The following is a 17,934-nucleotide window of genomic DNA, read 5'->3' on the forward strand; positions in this document are numbered from 1 at the left end:
TTTTCCAAAGGGACATTTGACACTATTTTACTTGTCTCTTTCTTAAGTTGTTAATCTGAAATAAGCAGTTTGGCGATGTGTCTTGTAGGAGGCTACCTGGGGACGGTGATCTGCATGCCGGTGGCGGGAGTCCTTTGTGACCTGGAGTTCGCTCACGGATGGCCGCTCGTCTTCTACGTCTTCGGAGGACTTGGGATACTCTGGTACATCCCCTGGCTGTTCCTGGTGTACGACTCTCCCGCACAACATCCTCGCATCTCTCCAGAAGAGCGACGCTACATCGAGGCTTCCATCGGCACCGTGCCTCGTAAGGTAAGAGAACTGACTAATAATAACAATAATAATAATAATAATAATAATAATAATAATAATAATAAATGTCCTGACACTGACGGGAAAGACAGAAGAACTGGTTGACTTCATGAAAGAAAAAGATATAGCCATACTTGGTCTGTGTGAGACCAAGAAGAGGGGTACGGGGGAGATTCTTCTGAAAGAAGGATACAGGCTGTATTACAGCGGAGGACATGAAGCCAAAAATGGAGTGGCCATCATACTTAGAAAAGAAATCCAAGAAGATGTGGAACATACAAAATGCGTCAGGGATTGGATGATGGTGATGAGAGCCCAGTTGGAAAATGGCATGAAATATCTATTTTAGTTGTATGCCCCACAAACGGGTTGCACAGATGAACATCTAGAGGAAGAGGAGAGACAGATAGAAGATAAGGAAGTGCTATTCATGGGAGATCTAAATGCACAAGTTGGAATGGAAAGACAAGGAAAAGATGTTGTAGGGCCCTTTGGATATGGAAATGTAAATAGAGAAGGCGAGTTGTTGTTGGTGGATTTTTGCAAGAGGAACCAAATGATTGTTGGAAACACCTGGTTTAGGAAGAAGAACAGTCAGAAGATTACAAGGTATGGTTGGGGAGACAGACGAACATGATTGATTATATAATCATAGAGAAAGAACCCCGGAAGAACCTTTTAAACGTTACACTCATGCCTGAAGAAGCCTTTGGTGGAGATCATAAAGTGGTGATAGGAAAATTGAAAGCGGGAAAGATTGAAAAACCCCCATTAAGAAAAGAGAAAAGTATTAAAGTATGGAAGTTGAAGGAGAAAACGAAGATCAGAAAGAATGACGAAATGCTGGGCATTGAGGAAAGATAATAATAATTATATAATTTTAAAAGCAGTTTTCAAGAACATATCAGTGATAAAATACGTTATTTAGGAATAAAACGACACAAGCTTCAAAGTGGAAGAGCGATTTTCACTTCTCCCAAGTACGAGCTGTGCTACTCTTGCGGAGAGCTTCACGTGAGAGAAAACACATTGCGTGGAAAACACTGCACGACTCTCGAGTTCCTTTATTTGGCATCTTTTAGAAGACGGATGAATGTGTTCAGGGAGCACTGTTCTTTTCTCTGGACCTACCCCGTGACAAGCCAAGTTTGCGCAAATTTCAAGTGCTGCGTACCGAACTCTAGCTCTAAAGCTGCATTAGGATCAGCTGATCCTGTCATCTGTCTTAGCACAGAACAAAACCATTTCCACGCGTCGTAAGTTTATGCCTCTGTGTGACAACCTCCAGAAATATTTTACAGAGTGGGGATTGGGTGATGTTGTGACGGAATTTTTTATCTTCTGTTGGAATAATTTCGTTTATAGCTTTATATGCTGCTACTTTCCAGTCAGTTGGTATATGAGGATCTTTGAAATTTCTCTCCAGATTTCTTTCCATTTCCTTCTTCTCCGTGATTTGGGGTTGTGTTTCGTTGTGTCCTGTCACTCGTATCGTGCGCTCTTCTAAAACATCGTGTCGGCACTGAATACTTTGGGTTTTACTGACTTATATTCCAAAAATAATTCTGATAAGCAGATCCTACTCCTGTCTTGGCAATCATTAACTCTCGCATTAAAAGCGCTTGGCATTTTTCACCGACTGCTATGAGACCCACTCCTCCTTCACCTACTGGTTTTCTCACTTGTGATCTTGCTACACGAAGCATATATCCTCGCCATAAATAATAACTAATACACAGTTCAACTAACTGATTTGTTTTTACCGTCATGGATAGAATTTGTGCCACATTTAGATCAGGCAACAAGTTTATATGCCACACCTTTTGAATGATGTTCAGGTTTCGACTCAAACTGATTGACCATGTGGCGCGTACCCTTGAAACTATGCTTGTCGAGTTTATGTCAATAGTTTGGTCCATATTAGGGGTGAACACTAATCCCAAAATCTTAATTCTATCTTTAATAGGTACTGACGCTATTGTCGACTCTTGTGACCAGCTACCAAGCGGTAATATCTCGGATTTTTGATAACTGACTTGGGCATTAGAGGCTTTCTCGTAAGTTGTTATTATACTCTTCAACTGTGGGGCAACTGTTGGTGTCTGCAGTAATATGGTAACGTCATCCGTGAATAGGCTCTGGAGGTTGGGAATCGTGCACTTTACAAAGTGGACTGCCCGAACAAAGGGCTCTATACTTAAAGCAAAAGGAGTCATGGATAGGGGACATACTTGTCGTACCGATGTTGTAATTGGAATTGATCTGGAAAAGAAGTGTCCATTAAGAAGTATTCGAGAATGCGCCGAACTATAAAGGGTTTGAACAAGATTGCATATTGCGGTTGGGAGACCCATGCACTGCTAAAAACTACCCGTGATGCACTCTGTCGAAAGATGTTTGGAAGTCCAGGTTTAGAATCGCGCCATTTCAGTTGGCTCTGCTTCAAAGTGTAGCACTACATTTCTTATTGCCTGCAGGATGTGGGTAATTTTCCTTTCAGGAATAGCACATGTTTGCCCTACTTTGATGATGTTAGTAAGGTAGGGTCGTATTCTTTTCGCCAGTATTTTCATGAAGAGTTTGTAATCGGTGTTGAGGAGTGTTATCGGGGGGAAATCTGACAACATTCGTGGTGCGGGGACTTTGGGTATAGGGATTAAAATTCCTTCATTAACGCCTGTGCAATCTCGTAGATTAGCGAACAATAGTTGCATCAGTGTTAAAAGGGTTGTTTTCATGATTTTCCAGTAGTTTTTGTAGAAAAGATAAGTCAGACCATCAGGGTCTGGAGCTGATCTGTTACTGGACGATCGTAGGGCCTCGAATAGTTCACTTTCTTCAATTGGACGGAGGAGCTGCTGCCTGTCATCATCACTGAGCTGTTGATCGACGAAAGACAGAATGGTCGGGGAATTCTCACAGTCCCGGAACGTTTCCCTGAAGTATTTCTCAGTTTCATTTAGACAGTCTTCAGCAGATAAGAGCCATCTGTGTGAAGAGTAGATATTATTTTGCTCTTCCCGTAACTTTTTTTCATTGGTTACATGATAAAGCTATAATTTTTCTTCTGATAAGGTTGAATTAGAACATGAAAGAACTAAGGAACCCTGTAGATGTTCTCCTGAATGGCTGTTATTCTTCGTTTAACTGCGGCTATGTGGCTGTTTACGTTGTAAACTGCCTGTTGACTCACCAGAAGGTCAGTTACTATAGTGTAGTAAGAGTGTAGAGTTTTCCGTCTGTTACTTGCTTTTTCTGCTCCACGTTTCTTAAAGAAGGTTTGAAACGCCAGTTTAACCTTATGCAGCCATTTGTGTACAGTTTGGTGAGACGACTGAGTATATCTGACCACATCTGTTGAACCTGCTCGTCATCTAGCAATGCATTATTTACAGACGTGTGAAAATTATTAGAATAAATGATAAAACTGACAGTAATTCACTTTTAAAGTATAATTATAACAATTTATCAATATACAATGACCTCTTTAGTACTTTGTGTGCATTCCCTTGTTCTTTATAATAATTTTCCCTCAGATATACCAAAGGGCCATCAGTGGACTACATGAACCAAAGAATACATAAACAGGTTGAAACATACTTTTACATTCATATGTATAGAGATTTTTGTACTAAGTGGGGGAAGAAACACAAAATTCATGCATTGTTCTAATAATTTGCACACGTCTGTAGTTTGCAATATGTCTTCCCGATAACAGGTATCCTCCTAGTGGTACGAATCTTGAGTAGGACAGCGTAATGATCACTGAAGGGTATAATTTTAACGCTGATGTCATGTACATTGGGTGCCAGATCTTTGTTTACGTAAAATCTCTCAATTCTAGATGCAGATGCTCCTCGGAAAAATGTAAATTGTAGGAAATTGCCATGTTTACTTTCCCATCCATCGCGAAGCTCTAAGACCTGGCATATCCTTTCAAGCGCTGGAGAAGGGTTGAATTCTCCTCTCTGGTCTTTTGCGTGTAAAACACAATTAGGGGACGAGAAGAGAATGCGCCAGCGCGCCGGGTGGCGTGGAGTGATACTACCTTCTGTTACAGAAGAAGCTGCCAATCCCGTGGCGTCAGCTCCTCTCGACGCCCGGCCTGTGGGCCTGCGCCTCCATGCACCTGGGGATAGGCTGGACGTTCTTCGCACTGCTCACCTGTCTACCTACTTACATGAGCAACGTCCTGCACTACGACATCAAGAGTGTGAGTATTGCGTCACTACATGGACACAAATTCCCTCGCTCCTGATAATATCACCTTTCTATACGAGGAGCTTATTTCAAAAAGGTACCAAATAAAAAACCAATAAAATGTAGATGGTGACGGAAAGTATGCGCTGGTAGGAAGCTGCATAATATTACAGAAAAATAACTAGTCAAAACCGCAGAAATCCACGTCGAGGGTGTTGGAAGTCATGTTTGATAGCAATAAGTACCAAATCCCGCGAAGTGAATTGGCTAAAACATAACGTATCCATTACCGTGTCACGTAACAGGAGACTTCGTTTAACTTACATTGTTGTGTTCGATGATTTTATTTGTAATTATATAACTAATATGTGCCTTCAGTGTAAATAACTTATTCGCATATCTAAATACAGTCAGTTTTCTGATGACGGCAGTGACATTTCTGCCTTTCAGATGGAGATGTTAGAGTTTCAGTGCCAGGAAGTACCAAGTCGATGATTTTTATCTTGAATATTTATTAAACTACAGGCGTTTTAACAGAAATGATTTGTATAATAGTGCATTTATTCTATGTCAACGTAATAAAAGTACTAAACTGAATTTTCGGTTGAAATTTTACACTCTGAGCGTTCTTCCTCTCCTTTTAAAATTTTACTTTTGAATTTGGTATATTTTTGAAATAAGCTTCTCATATACAGTAATTGGCCAAGGTTTCATTCCACATAATATTTTAGCTTCCATTAGAAACAGTACAAAAATGTTTAACATATTCTTAGCACAAATGTTTAGATTGTGCTGGGCGAGATTCCCAGCTGGGACGGAGATTTCAACCTTCATTGGTTGTTTCCACTGACTGCAGGACTGTTGTGTTCATCACCAGAGATGTGCATGTAATCGTTCTTCGTTTTCCGACTATTAGCACTTGATGTTAACAAGTGTGAGGTCAGAGGTGAGATATCGTATCGCACACATAATGTTTCGATTACACAAAAGGGATCTCCTTTCGAAAGTCAGATACTCGTATACAGAAGAGAACGCGAATACTGTTTATATTGTCCATACTTCACAGCTCTGTGTTATAACATGTAGGCTTTGTCCTCCTTACTTCGGACTATCGCACCGACCGATGGAATGGTCCGCTTAATCTTTCAGAAATGTGCAAAGCATTTTTTTTACATATTAAATGTTAAAACCCAATTATTCATTGAAAGAAAGACTCGAGTCCTGTCAGAAGTCATAGAGCACACAGCAGACGGAACACGCAGCCCATTCGTCAGCTAGACATGGCAGTTTCCTGTACAGTTACGAGGAAAATGCACATGAAACAGGAAAGTTCACTCTGAACTCCGTAGTTATCCTGCTTTTCTGATAAGACCAACACGTTCCCCATTACTTTCGTTTCTCTCATGTAAAACATATACCGAAACATATCTTTTCCTGGAAAGCTATTATAATTAGAAACAAAATGTATACGCATTTTTAAAAATTGTATTTTAAGAACACTGAGTATTCCTCTGACCTGCTACATAGGCTACTTTGTTTCCCTGAAGGAGAGCGTCACTCATTCACAGCTGTAGACATGTGCGGCGCCGTGCACACTGACCATGAGCAATCCTCTCAACTTGAAAGTGTGGCGGGTTGCATACGAGGCCGGCGCCCTTGACACAATGTTTTAATGTTTCAGAACTCTGCGTTATCGACCATCCCGTACATCCTGGGCGGCTCGTTCAGCGCTGTCTTCAGCTGGGCGCTGGACCTGATCATAACTAGAGGATACGCCACCAAAATAGTTGGATACCGTATCTTCAATGGGATCAGTAAGTGGAACGTCTCTTTTACTCCAATTACAAAAGCTAAGATGTAGAGTCCGTGCGTGCTTTTTGAGAGGATCCATGAGGAGACATGTTTTGCCTGGAGTACCCTTGCCTCCTGATAGCTGCAGGCCACCTTTAGTTGACCAGCAGAGACGCAACTGAGTGTTTTATTTGGGAACTTCTCTCCTACTTTCGATATCCCAGCTTCCTTCCTTTCCTCTCGAAACTCGTGGCTCCAGGCAGTGTGCCATCTCTCTCTACCGAAGCAATTTAAATTCTTCTTTTAGGCTGTTTAAACTACCGCGTTATGCTCAAAGAGAGTCATGGGTGCTTGGTGCTGTTAATCTGCTAGAGAGCAGAGCGTAAGGGAAAGTGGCAAAGGAAAATGATAGACTTCTTCTCAAATATACGAGTTCGTAACTCACTGTATCCTAAAATGAGAATGTTTATTGATAAGGCATAACAAAGCTGGTTTTAAAAACACTTCCTTTTAATGTATATATGCAAATATTACATTTTAAACGTAAAAATAAATATAATAAAATATAATTAGGAAGTACGAGGTGTATACATAATTCTTTGCCGGTCTTTGTGGTCAAGAAAACACGTAATTTTCAAGGGAAGTTCATTTTTTGTTTATTTAAAATTTGGCCATCGTCTTCTACACACTTCGCCCATCTTTCAGGTGAGTTATGAATACCACGGCAGAAAAACTGCTTGTCTTTTGCAGCAAACCATTCGTCGAGCCATTTTCCAACTTCCTCGAAATTGCTGAAGTGCTGCTCTGCGAGCGCGTGCCCCATTGATGCGAAGAGGTGCTAGTCAGATGGCGCCAGGTCGGGAGAGTACGGCGGGTGCGGAAGGATGTGTCATCCAAGCGATTTCAAGGTGTCTGTTACTGGTTTTTCTGTATGAGACGGCGCATTGTCGTTTAACAAAATCACTTTGCCATGTCTTCTGGCCCATTCCGGTCGTCTTTCGATCAATGCATGATTTGAATTAATCATTTGTTGGCGATAGCGTTGTGCATTAACGGTTTCGCCGGTCTTCAAGAGTTCTTAACACACAATACCGCTTTTGTGGCCTACCAGAGCTCACTGCCTTTCACACTGAAATCACCGTGTCTCACATGTTCTAATCGGTGGAGCATGTTCACCATATAATTCTACCAGCAAACGATGACTTTCCACAGCTTTTTCATTCTGGCTAATATAAGAAAAGCAATGCGTGCAGCAAATGTACTTCTTCAGGCACAAACTGAACGATACAACACAGACGCCAGTGTTTGGCAGACTCAACTTGTTTGTGTAGGTAGGTTAATGTCAGACGAACAAACTGACGTATGTCTCAAATGAATACGCTGCGTACTGTTCGCTGGCCCCATATTTTATTGAAACCAGAAAATATGTATGTATAAACCTGGTAAATAACGGTACAGATGGTATTTTTAGAGTCGAAGTACGAAGCGTGTTTTTCTATACTCGAATTGTCAATAATTCGAAGTACTTTCAGCCTCCGCAGGTCCTTCGAATATTTATGTTCAATGTGCTTAGGTTCAAGGTCCACACCGATATCTCGGCGCACCACCACTGACAGATAAAATGTGCCTGAGGCTCTCGTTGTTGCTATAAACCGAAGGTACTGGATCAGTGTGACTTGAGCAGACGTGCAGGATGCCTCGCAGACGTATGCGAGAACCGTAACGTCAAGTGAGTGAATTTGAAAGATGGCGCATTATTGGCATGAGAGAACGTGATGCATCCATCCGGGAAATAGTTGCTCGTGTGGGAAGAAGTGTGGCGGCAGTGCCACGGGTGTGTACAGAATGGTTCACAGAAGGCCGTAGAACACGACGAGATGGGTCTTGTCGCACCACCCAGACGAACTCCCGAGAAGATCGACACCTCATCCGAATGGCATTAAAGGACAGATCTGAGTCCTCCTCGGCTCTGGCGCAACACATCGTACACTATCAGGAGTGAGAGTCCGTCGTCGTTTATTACGGTCTGGGTTACCGGCGCGTCGTCCACTTCTCCGCCTACCGTTGACTGCTGTTTATAAACACGCTAGACTGCAATGGTGTATGGAACGACGTCACTAGGGACAAGAAAAGCAGCAGATAATGTTTTCGGACGAATCCAGGTTCCGGTTGTTTGAAAATGATGGCATAATTTTGGTTCGTCGCAGACAGGGCGGGAGGCATCACGCTGACTGCATTCGTACAAGACATACAGCGCTACCTCAAGGCCTTATGGTGTGGGGTGATTTTGGGTACAACCACAAATCACAGATGAATGACATCCTGCGACCCGTAGCCATACCCTTTCTGCACGACACCCCAGACGCCATATTTCAGCAGGACAATGCGCGACCACATGTTGCTGCACGAACACGGACCTTCTTGTTGTCACAGGATGTCGGACTGTTGCCCTGGCCAGCCCGATCACCGGACTTGTTGTTAAGAGAAAATATGTGTGGGATGTGGTGAAACGACGGGTGCGGCGCTGTGACCCAATGCCAACCACCAAAGATGAACTGAGGAACCAGGTGAATGCAGCATGGATGGCTATACCACAGGACGCCAATCGCGCCTTATACGCGTCGATGCCATCACGCTTGGAACAAGTTAACAGTGCCCTTGGAGGACCCAGTGCCTACTTGGGCAGGACACATGCTGAACGTAGGTGACTGAACTGCTAATGAACATGTCCTGTGAATATGAACTTCCTATCCCTAGTCTTTCAATGTGTTCTTTATGAACATGGGTGTAGTGTCGTACAAACAGGGGTGATGTTTTCATTACTAGTGCTGCTCTAACGCCGGTACGAGTCATTGTCTACCTTTTTTCTTTTCTTCACAATTTTTTTTACGTCGCACCGCCACAAATAGGTCTTATGGCGACGATGTGATAGGAAAGGGGAAAGAGTGCGAAGGAAGCGGCCGTGGCATTAATTAAGTTACAGCCTGCCGTGAAAATGAGCTGCCGACAGTGGGGTTCGAACCCACTACTTCCCGAACGCAAGCTCACAATTGCACGCCCCCAACCACTCGGTAGAGGCTTTCGATAGGCCACGGCGCTGCGCGCTCATCACGTGTGTAACGTCAGCCTCTCACAGACAACCCGTGCGGAACTAGTAAGGGGACATACTAGCAGGGTCGTTAGAGCAAAGATGGAAACTGTAATGAACACGATCGCAACTCGGGGTAACACTGATTAAAGCGCTGGCTAGAATTCTGATTCATTGTCTCCAGATATTCTCTGAGAGAATCCTTTCCGAGTGCTAGTGTGCTTTTCGAACCTCCAGACCTGGAACTGACATCACCTCTTACACAATACAGCTCCAAGAAAGGCGGAGAGAGCAACAGAATCCCGTCTTCTTCGTTTCTTATAAACCTGATAAAAGCACTCGTATCCTTGATTCAGTCCCGAGACCAAGCATGTACCCAGTACTGAAACACGTTGTTGACCCCATCTCCATGCCATGTCTGGGCAGGTTCTTCGTCAAAGACTCGTGGACTAAACCAGGGGCGCGCACTCGGTGGAGTACAGTGGTTTAGGTCTAGCTGGTGCTGTAGACTGAGTGAACCTCAGGGCCGTCATCAAAATTTCGTTTCATAAATTGTTCAACGTGACGGGCAGTCGAACCCACATCCTTCAGGGTGAAACGAGCACACTTCTGCAGCTTCGGTCAGACAGCCCATAATGTTTAACTATTAATACTAATAATATTGGTGAAAATCCATAGCTTCTTTCCAGCCATTTGACCGGGTAAAGAATGAAATGAATGCAGCCCCATCTAGTGGCGAGGAAAGGAATTGTGCCGGCTGCCGAAACCTCTCGCACTCCTCTGGGGCAATGATTAATGGCTGACAAATGGAATAAAATGATATTGGAGAGTGTTGCTGAAATGAAAGATGACAGAGAAAAGCGGAGTATCCGGAGAAAAACCTGCCCTGCCTCCAATTTGTCCAGCACAAATCGCACATGGAGTGACGGCGATTTGAACCACTACTACTAATAATGATGATGTAAGTTTGTATATTACAGCCGTCATCACACTCACGTGTATTCTCCCAGGACAGTAGTATGGAGGATACTCGTATTGTATGTTACAGCCGCCCTCACACTCATGTGTATTCTCCCAGGACAGTAGTATAGAGGATACTCGTATTGTATGTTACAGCCGCCCTCACACTCATGTGTATTCTCCCAGGACAGTAGTATAGAGGCTACTCGTTCTTGCATGCTACAGCCGCCCTCACACTCATGTGTATTCTCCCAGGACAGTAGTATAGAGGCTACTCGTTCTTGTATGTTACAGCCGCCCTCACACTGTTGTGTATTCTCCCAGGACAGTAGTATAGAGGATACTCGTTCTTGTATGTTACAGCCGCCCTCACACTCATGTGTATTCTCCCAGGACAGTAGTATAGAGGATACTCGTTCTTGTATGTTACAGCCGCCCTCACACTCATGTGTATTCTCCCAGGACAGTAGTATAGAGGATACTCGTTCTTGTATGTTACAGCCGCCCTCACACTGTTGTGTATTCTCCCAGGACAGTAGTATAGAGGATACTCGTATTGTATGTTACAGCCGCCCTCACACTGTTGTGTATTCTCCCAGGACAGTAGTATAGAGGATACTCGTATTGTATGTTACAGCCGCCCTCACACTGTTGTGTATTCTCCCAGGACAGTAGTATAGAGGATACTCGTTCTTGTATGTTACAGCCGCCCTCACACTGTTGTGTATTCTCCCAGGACAGTAGTATAGAGGATACTCGTTCTTGTATGTTACAGCCGCCCTCACACTGTTGTGTATTCTCCCAGGACAGTAGTATAGAGGATACTCGTTCTTGTATGTTACAGCCGCCCTCACACTGTTGTGTATTCTCCCAGGACAGTAGTACAGAGGATACTCGTTCTTGTATGTTACAGCCACCCTCACACTGTTGTGTATTCTCCCAGGACAGTAGTATAGAGGATACTCGTATTGTATGTTACAGCCGCCCTCACACTGTTGTGTATTCTCCCAGGACAGTAGTATAGAGGATACTCGTATTGTATGTTACAGCCGCCCTCACACTGTTGTGTATTCTCCCAGGACAGTAGTATAGAGGATACTCGTTCTTGTATGTTACAGCAATCCTCACACTCATGTGTATTCTCCTAGGACAGTAGTATAGAGGATACTCGTTCTTGTATGTTACAGCCGCCCTCACACGCATGTGTATTCTCCCAGGACAGTAGTATAGAGGATACTCGTATTGTATGTTACAGCCGCCCTCACACTGTTGTGTATTCTCCCAGGACAGTAGTATAGAGGATACTCGTTCTTGTATGTTACAGCCACCCTCACACTGTTGTGTATTCTCTCAGGACAGTAGTATAGAGGATACTCGTTCTTGTATGTTACAGCAATCCTCACACTCATGTGTATTCTCCTAGGACAGTAGTATAGAGGATACTCGTTCTTGTATGTTACAGCCGCGCTCACACTCATGTGTATTCTCCCAGGACAGTAGTATAGAGGGTACTCGTTCTTGTATGTTACAGCCGGCCTCACACTCATGTGTATTCTCCCAGGACAGTAGTATAGAGGATACTCGTATTGTATGTTACAGCCGCCCTCACACTGTTGTGCATTCTCCCAGGACAGTAGTATAGAGGATACTCGTATTGTATGTTACAGCCACCCTCACACTGTTGTGCATTCTCCCAGGACAGTAGTATAGAGGATACTCGTTCTTGTATGTTACAGCCGCGCTCACACTCATGTGTATTCTCCCAGGACAGTAGTATAGAGGATACTCGTTCTTGTATGTTACAGCCGCCCTCACACTGTTGTGTATTCTCCCAGGACAGTAGTATAGAGGATACTCGTTCTTGTATGTTACAGCCACCCTCACACTGTTGTGTATTCTCCCGGGACAGTAGTATAGAGGATACTCGTATTGTATGTTACAGCCGCCCTCACACTGTTGTGTATTCTCCCAGGACAGTAGTATAGAGGATACTCGTATTGTATGTTACAGCCGCCCTCACACTGTTGTGTATTCTCCCAGGACAGTAGTATACAGGATACTCGTATTGTATGTTACAGCCGCATTCTCACTCATGTGTATTCTCCCAGGACAGTAGTATAGAGGATACTCGTATTGTATGTTACACCCACCCTCACACTGTTGTGTATTCTCCCAGGACAGTATTATAGAGGATACTCGTTCTTGTATGTTACAGCTATCATCGCACTGTTGTGTATTCTCCTAGGACAGTAGTATAGAGGATACTCGTATTGTATGTTACAGCTATCATCGCACTGTTGTGTATTCTCCCAGGACAGTAGTATAAAGGATACTCGTATTGTATGTTACACCCACCCTCACACTGTTGTGTATTCTCCCAGGACAGTAGTATAGAGGATACTCGTATTGTATATTACAGCCGCCCTCTCACTCATGTGTATTCTCCCAGGACAGTAGTATACAGGATACTCGTATTGTATGTTACAGCCGCCCTCACACTGTTGTGCATTCTCCCAGGACAGTAGTATAGAGGATACTCGTATTGTATGTTACAGCCGCCCTCACACTGTTGTGTATTCTCCCAGGACAGTAGTATAGAGGATACTCGTTCTTGTATGTTACAGCCGCCCTCACACTCATGTGTATTCTCCCAGGACAGTAGTATAGAGGATACTCGTTCTTGTATGTTACAGCTATCATCGCACTGTTGTGCATTCTCCCAGGACAGTAGTATAGAGGATACTCGTATTGTATGTTACAGCCGCCCTCACACTGTTGTGCATTCTCCCAGGACAGTAGTATAGAGGATACTCGTTCTTGTATGTTACAGCTATCATCGCACTGTTGTGTATTCTCCTAGGACAGTAGTATAGAGGATACTCGTATTGTATGTTACAGCCGCCCTCACACTGTTGTGCATTCTCCCAGGACAGTAGTATAGAGGATACTCGTATTGTATGTTACAGCCGCCCTCACACTGTTGTGTATTCTCCCAGGACAGTAGTATAGAGGATACTCGTTCTTGTATGTTACAGCCGCCCTCACATTCATGTGTATTCTCCCAGGACAGTAGTATAGAGGATACTCGTTCTTGTATGTTACAGCCGCCCTCACACTCATGTGTATTCTCCCAGGACAGTAGTATAGAGGATACTCGTTCTTGTATGTTACAGCTATCATCGCACTGTTGTGTATTCTCCTAGGACAGTAGTATAGAGGATACTCGTATTGTATGTTACAGCCGCCCTCACACTGTTGTGCATTCTCCCAGGACAGTAGTATAGAGGATACTCGTTCTTGTATGTTACAGCTATCATCACACTGTTGTGTATTCTCCTAGGACAGTAGTATAGAGGATACTCGTATTGTATGTTACAGCCGCCCTCACACTGTTGTGCATTCTCCCAGGACAGTAGTATAGAGGATACTCGTTCTTGTATGTTACAGCTATCATCACACTGTTGTGTATTCTGCTAGGACAGTAGTATAGAGGATACTCGTTCTTGTATGTTACAGCCGCCCTCACATTCATGTGTATTCTCCCAGGACAGTAGTATAGAGGATACTCGTTCTTGTATGTTACAGCCGCCCTCACACTCATGTGTATTCTCCCAGGACAGTAGTATAGAGGATACTCGTTCTTGTATATTACAGCTATCATCGCACTGTTGTGTATTCTCCTAGGACAGTAGGGTATAGAGGATACTCGTATTGTATGTTACAGCCGCGCTCACACTGTTGTGCATTCTCCCAGGACAGTAGTATAGAGGATACTCGTATTGTATGTTACAGCCGCCCTCACACTGTTGTGCATTCTCCCAGGACAGTAATATAGAGGATACTCGTTCTTGTATGTTACAGCCGCCCTCACACTCATGTGTATTCTCCCAGGACAGTAGTATAGAGGATACTCGTTCTTGTATGTTACAGCCACCCTCACACTCATGTGTATTCTCCCAGGACAGTAGTATAGAGGATACTCGTTCTTGTATGTTACAGCTATCATCACACTGTTGTGTATTCTCCCAGGACAGTAGTATAGAGGATACTCGTTCTTGTATATTACAGCCGCCCTCACACTGTTGTGTATTCTCCCAGGACAGTAGTATAGAGGATACTCGTATTGTATGTTACAGCCGCCCTCACACTCATGTGTATTCTCCCAGGACAGTAGTATAGAGGATACTCGTATTGTATGTTACTGCCGCCCTCACACTCATGTGTATTCTACCAGGACAGTTGTATAGAGGATACTCGTTCTTGTATGTTACAGCTATCATCACACTGTTGTGTATTCTCCTAGGACAGTAGTATAGAGGATACTCGTATTGTATATTACAGCCGCCCTCACATTCATGTGTATTCTCCCAGGACAGTAGTATAGAGGATACTCGTTCTTGTATGTTACAGCAATCCTCACACTCATGTGTATTCTCCCAGGACAGTAGTATAGAGGATACTCGTATTGTATGTTACAGCCGCCCTCACATTCATGTGTATTCTCCCAGGACAGTAGTATAGAGGATACTCGTATTGTATGTTACAGCCGCCCTCACATTCATGTGTATTCTCCCAGGACAGTAGTATAGAGGATACTCGTATTGTATGTTACAGCCGCCCTCACACTGTTGTGTATTCTCCCAGGACAGTAGTATAGAGGATACTCGTATTGTATGTTACAGCCGCCCTCACACTGTTGTGTATTCTCCCAGGACAGTAGTATAGAGGATACTCGTATTGTATGTACAGCCGCCCTCACACTGTTGTGTATTCTCCCAGGACAGTAGTATAGAGGATACTCGTATTGTATGTTACAGCCGCCCTCACACTGTTGTGTATTCTCCCAGGACAGTAGTATAGAGGATACTCGTATTGTATGTACAGCCGCCCTCACACTGTTGTGTATTCTCCCAGGACAGTAGTATAGAGGATACTCGTATTGTATGTTACAGCCGCCCTCACACTGTTGTGTATTCTCCCAGGACAGTAGTATAGAGGATACTCGTATTGTATGTTACAGCCGCCCTCACACTGTTGTGTATTCTCCCAGGACAGTAGTATAGAGGATACTCGTATTGTATGTTACAGCCGCCCTCACACTCATGTGTATTCTCCTAGGACAGTAGTATAGAGGATACTCGTATTGTATGTTACAGCCATCTCTCACTCATGTGTATTCTACCAGGACAGTAGTATAGAGGATACTCGTTCTTGTATGTTACAGCCGCACTCACACTGTTGTGTATTCTCCCAGGACAGTAGTATAGAGGATACTCGTTCTTGTATGTTACAGCCGCCCTCACACTCATGTGTATTCTACCAGGACAGTAGTATAGAGGATTCTCGTTCTTGTATGTTACAGCTATCATCACACTGTTGTGTATTCTCCCAGGACAGTAGTATAGAGGATACTCGTATTGTATGTTACAGCCGCACTCACACTGTTGTGTATTCTCCCAGGACAGTAGTATAGAGGATACTCGTTCTTGTATGTTACAGCCGCCCTCACACTCATGTGTATTCTACCAGGACAGTAGTATAGAGGATACTCGTTCTTGTATGTTACAGCCGCCCTCACACTCATGTGTATTCTACCAGGACAGTAGTATAGAGGATTCTCGTTCTTGTATGTTACAGCCGCCATCGGCCCCGCCCTCACCCTCATCATCATCACGCTGGTGGGTTGTGACAACGTGGCCATCATCGTGCTCCTGGCTATCAACGGGCTGTGTCTGGGAGCTCAGTACACAGGGAACAGTATGAACCTGCTGCTGCTGGCCCCCAACTTCGCCGGCACCATGCTTGGCATATCCAACACGTTCGCCAATCTCGCAGGCATTCTGGCGCCCTACGCCGTGGGGCTGCTCACTACCAACAGCGTAAGTACTCGCCATTTCTTCTTACTTATATAATGCGCTTTTTTGGGGTTTACAATGTGTACGATCCGGACACGACTGTTCTCTGTTTGGAGTGAGTAAACACAAAAAGTGCACAATCCTATTTTTTCATAAAACTTGCCTGTTATCTCTCCAGTTGGTTAACTGAAAGCTCAGAACTGTCCACCCAGAGAGGAGGAGGTAGGGGGTCACTGCTGGTCTTTGTTCGCGGTCCAAAGTACTAGTCCTCGGTGTTACTCTCTTCTTTATGAAAACAGTCAACTTCTGTAGACTTGATCAGGCCTCTAATTGGTCACTTCCAGTCATGACCTGCCAGCAGTCCTTCATCCTTTCTCTCGTCGTGCTGCTTTGTAGCAGTTTGTTTTTGACTTCCATATTGAAAACTTGATTTCTCTTTCCTTCATTTCTTCTTTGCTTATATCATTTTGTTCGAAATATTTCTTGAATCCCGGTTGTTGTTAAATATCTTCTTTGTTAATCTGTATTCTAGATCCTAGAGCTAACCCCAACTCCCTGTTTATAGTTGTCGTTGTGTTTTCTATAATCTAATAGATTCCCTTATTACTTCTTAATTTCCTCTATTCTGTAGTTTTCATTGGACCACGATTTTTCTGACCTATAATTCAATACTACATGCAGTCCGGTTTCACTACTTATTTTATATCTTAGCGATAAGCATAACATATGCCTGTTCCATCTTGTGTATCCTTGCTCCTGTCATTAATCCTACAACCTCGACGTTCCCAGGTACTGAACTGTGGGCTTTTCTCTCAGCAACTGTCGGCTCAAGTACAACACCGCATTGCTTTTCCCTGTCAGTTGAGATACAAGACTCCTTTAACACATCTGCTGAGTGATGATGGGCGTTCCCTTTCAGATCCTCGGCTTATAGCATCTCGGCAGGTCTCTTTTGTCGAACAAACATCGACTGCGATGTGCATATTCCCGCGGAAACAGACCTGGACGATTATTAATTTCTATAGAAGGATTTCTTAACTCTATAACTGTCTACCAAAAGTTAAAAGAAGGTTAGAATATCAACTGACGGGAATAATTCGCTGCGAGACGATTTTCTATAAGGCTTCATCTAAGCGGAAAACCGCTAAATTAGTAACATTGTTTACTTAGCAATAAACTAAAACGTGATCCATCTGTCGAAAAGAGTAGATAATCCGTAACACGTCCATAGTGATATAAATATAACCTGTCAGTGAACTCAGTATCTTAATACACGTGCCTCAAGCAACGACCTATGAGCCTTCTATTATATTATTTTTCAACGATTACGTTTTAGTAGACTTTGTTATTCGTGCCATGCTCGTTCCGGATGTTAGCTGCAATCTAACGTGATCTACAACAGTTGAGCGGAGTTCTTCTGCTTGTAGAAGCCGATATTCAGCAAGGATCATCAGTTGAGGTTGAAGCTCACTCTATAGCAACTTCCTCATGTCGCGGCATGGTACGTCTGGTTTAGCTAGACTGGCTTTTAGACGGACACAGACAGGTCTCAAGGCACCGACTCTGAGGGCGCTACCCCCTACAAATACGGAGAATAATTTAAAAAATATAATAATGGAAGAAAATAAAGGAATCTGAAATGTTTCTTCATATCTCGTAACCGTAGCAAAACCAAAGAATGTTTGTCCCGTGATTATTACAGATAAATTTATTTCGAAATTTGAGATA

The 17,934-nt window shown here is 43.5% G+C and overlaps 1 protein-coding gene across 1 annotated transcript in view; it reads left to right on the top strand.

The window, feature by feature from the left end:
- LOC136884415 (sialin) overlaps positions 1 to 17,722 on the top strand; it is a 30,289-nt gene extending 12,567 nt beyond the window's left edge. The window contains exons 5-9 of the mRNA XM_068229815.1: positions 89 to 312; positions 4,373 to 4,525; positions 6,194 to 6,326; positions 15,989 to 16,230; positions 17,609 to 17,722. Of these exons, the coding sequence (XP_068085916.1) occupies positions 89 to 312; positions 4,373 to 4,525; positions 6,194 to 6,326; positions 15,989 to 16,230; positions 17,609 to 17,722 (866 nt within the window). The remainder of the gene's footprint in view (positions 1 to 88; positions 313 to 4,372; positions 4,526 to 6,193; positions 6,327 to 15,988; positions 16,231 to 17,608) is intronic.
- Positions 17,723 to 17,934: the final 212 nt, after the last annotated feature.

This window comes from Anabrus simplex, chromosome 12 (assembly GCF_040414725.1).
Source record: "Anabrus simplex isolate iqAnaSimp1 chromosome 12, ASM4041472v1, whole genome shotgun sequence".
Taxonomy (NCBI): Eukaryota; Metazoa; Arthropoda; class Insecta; order Orthoptera; family Tettigoniidae; genus Anabrus; species Anabrus simplex.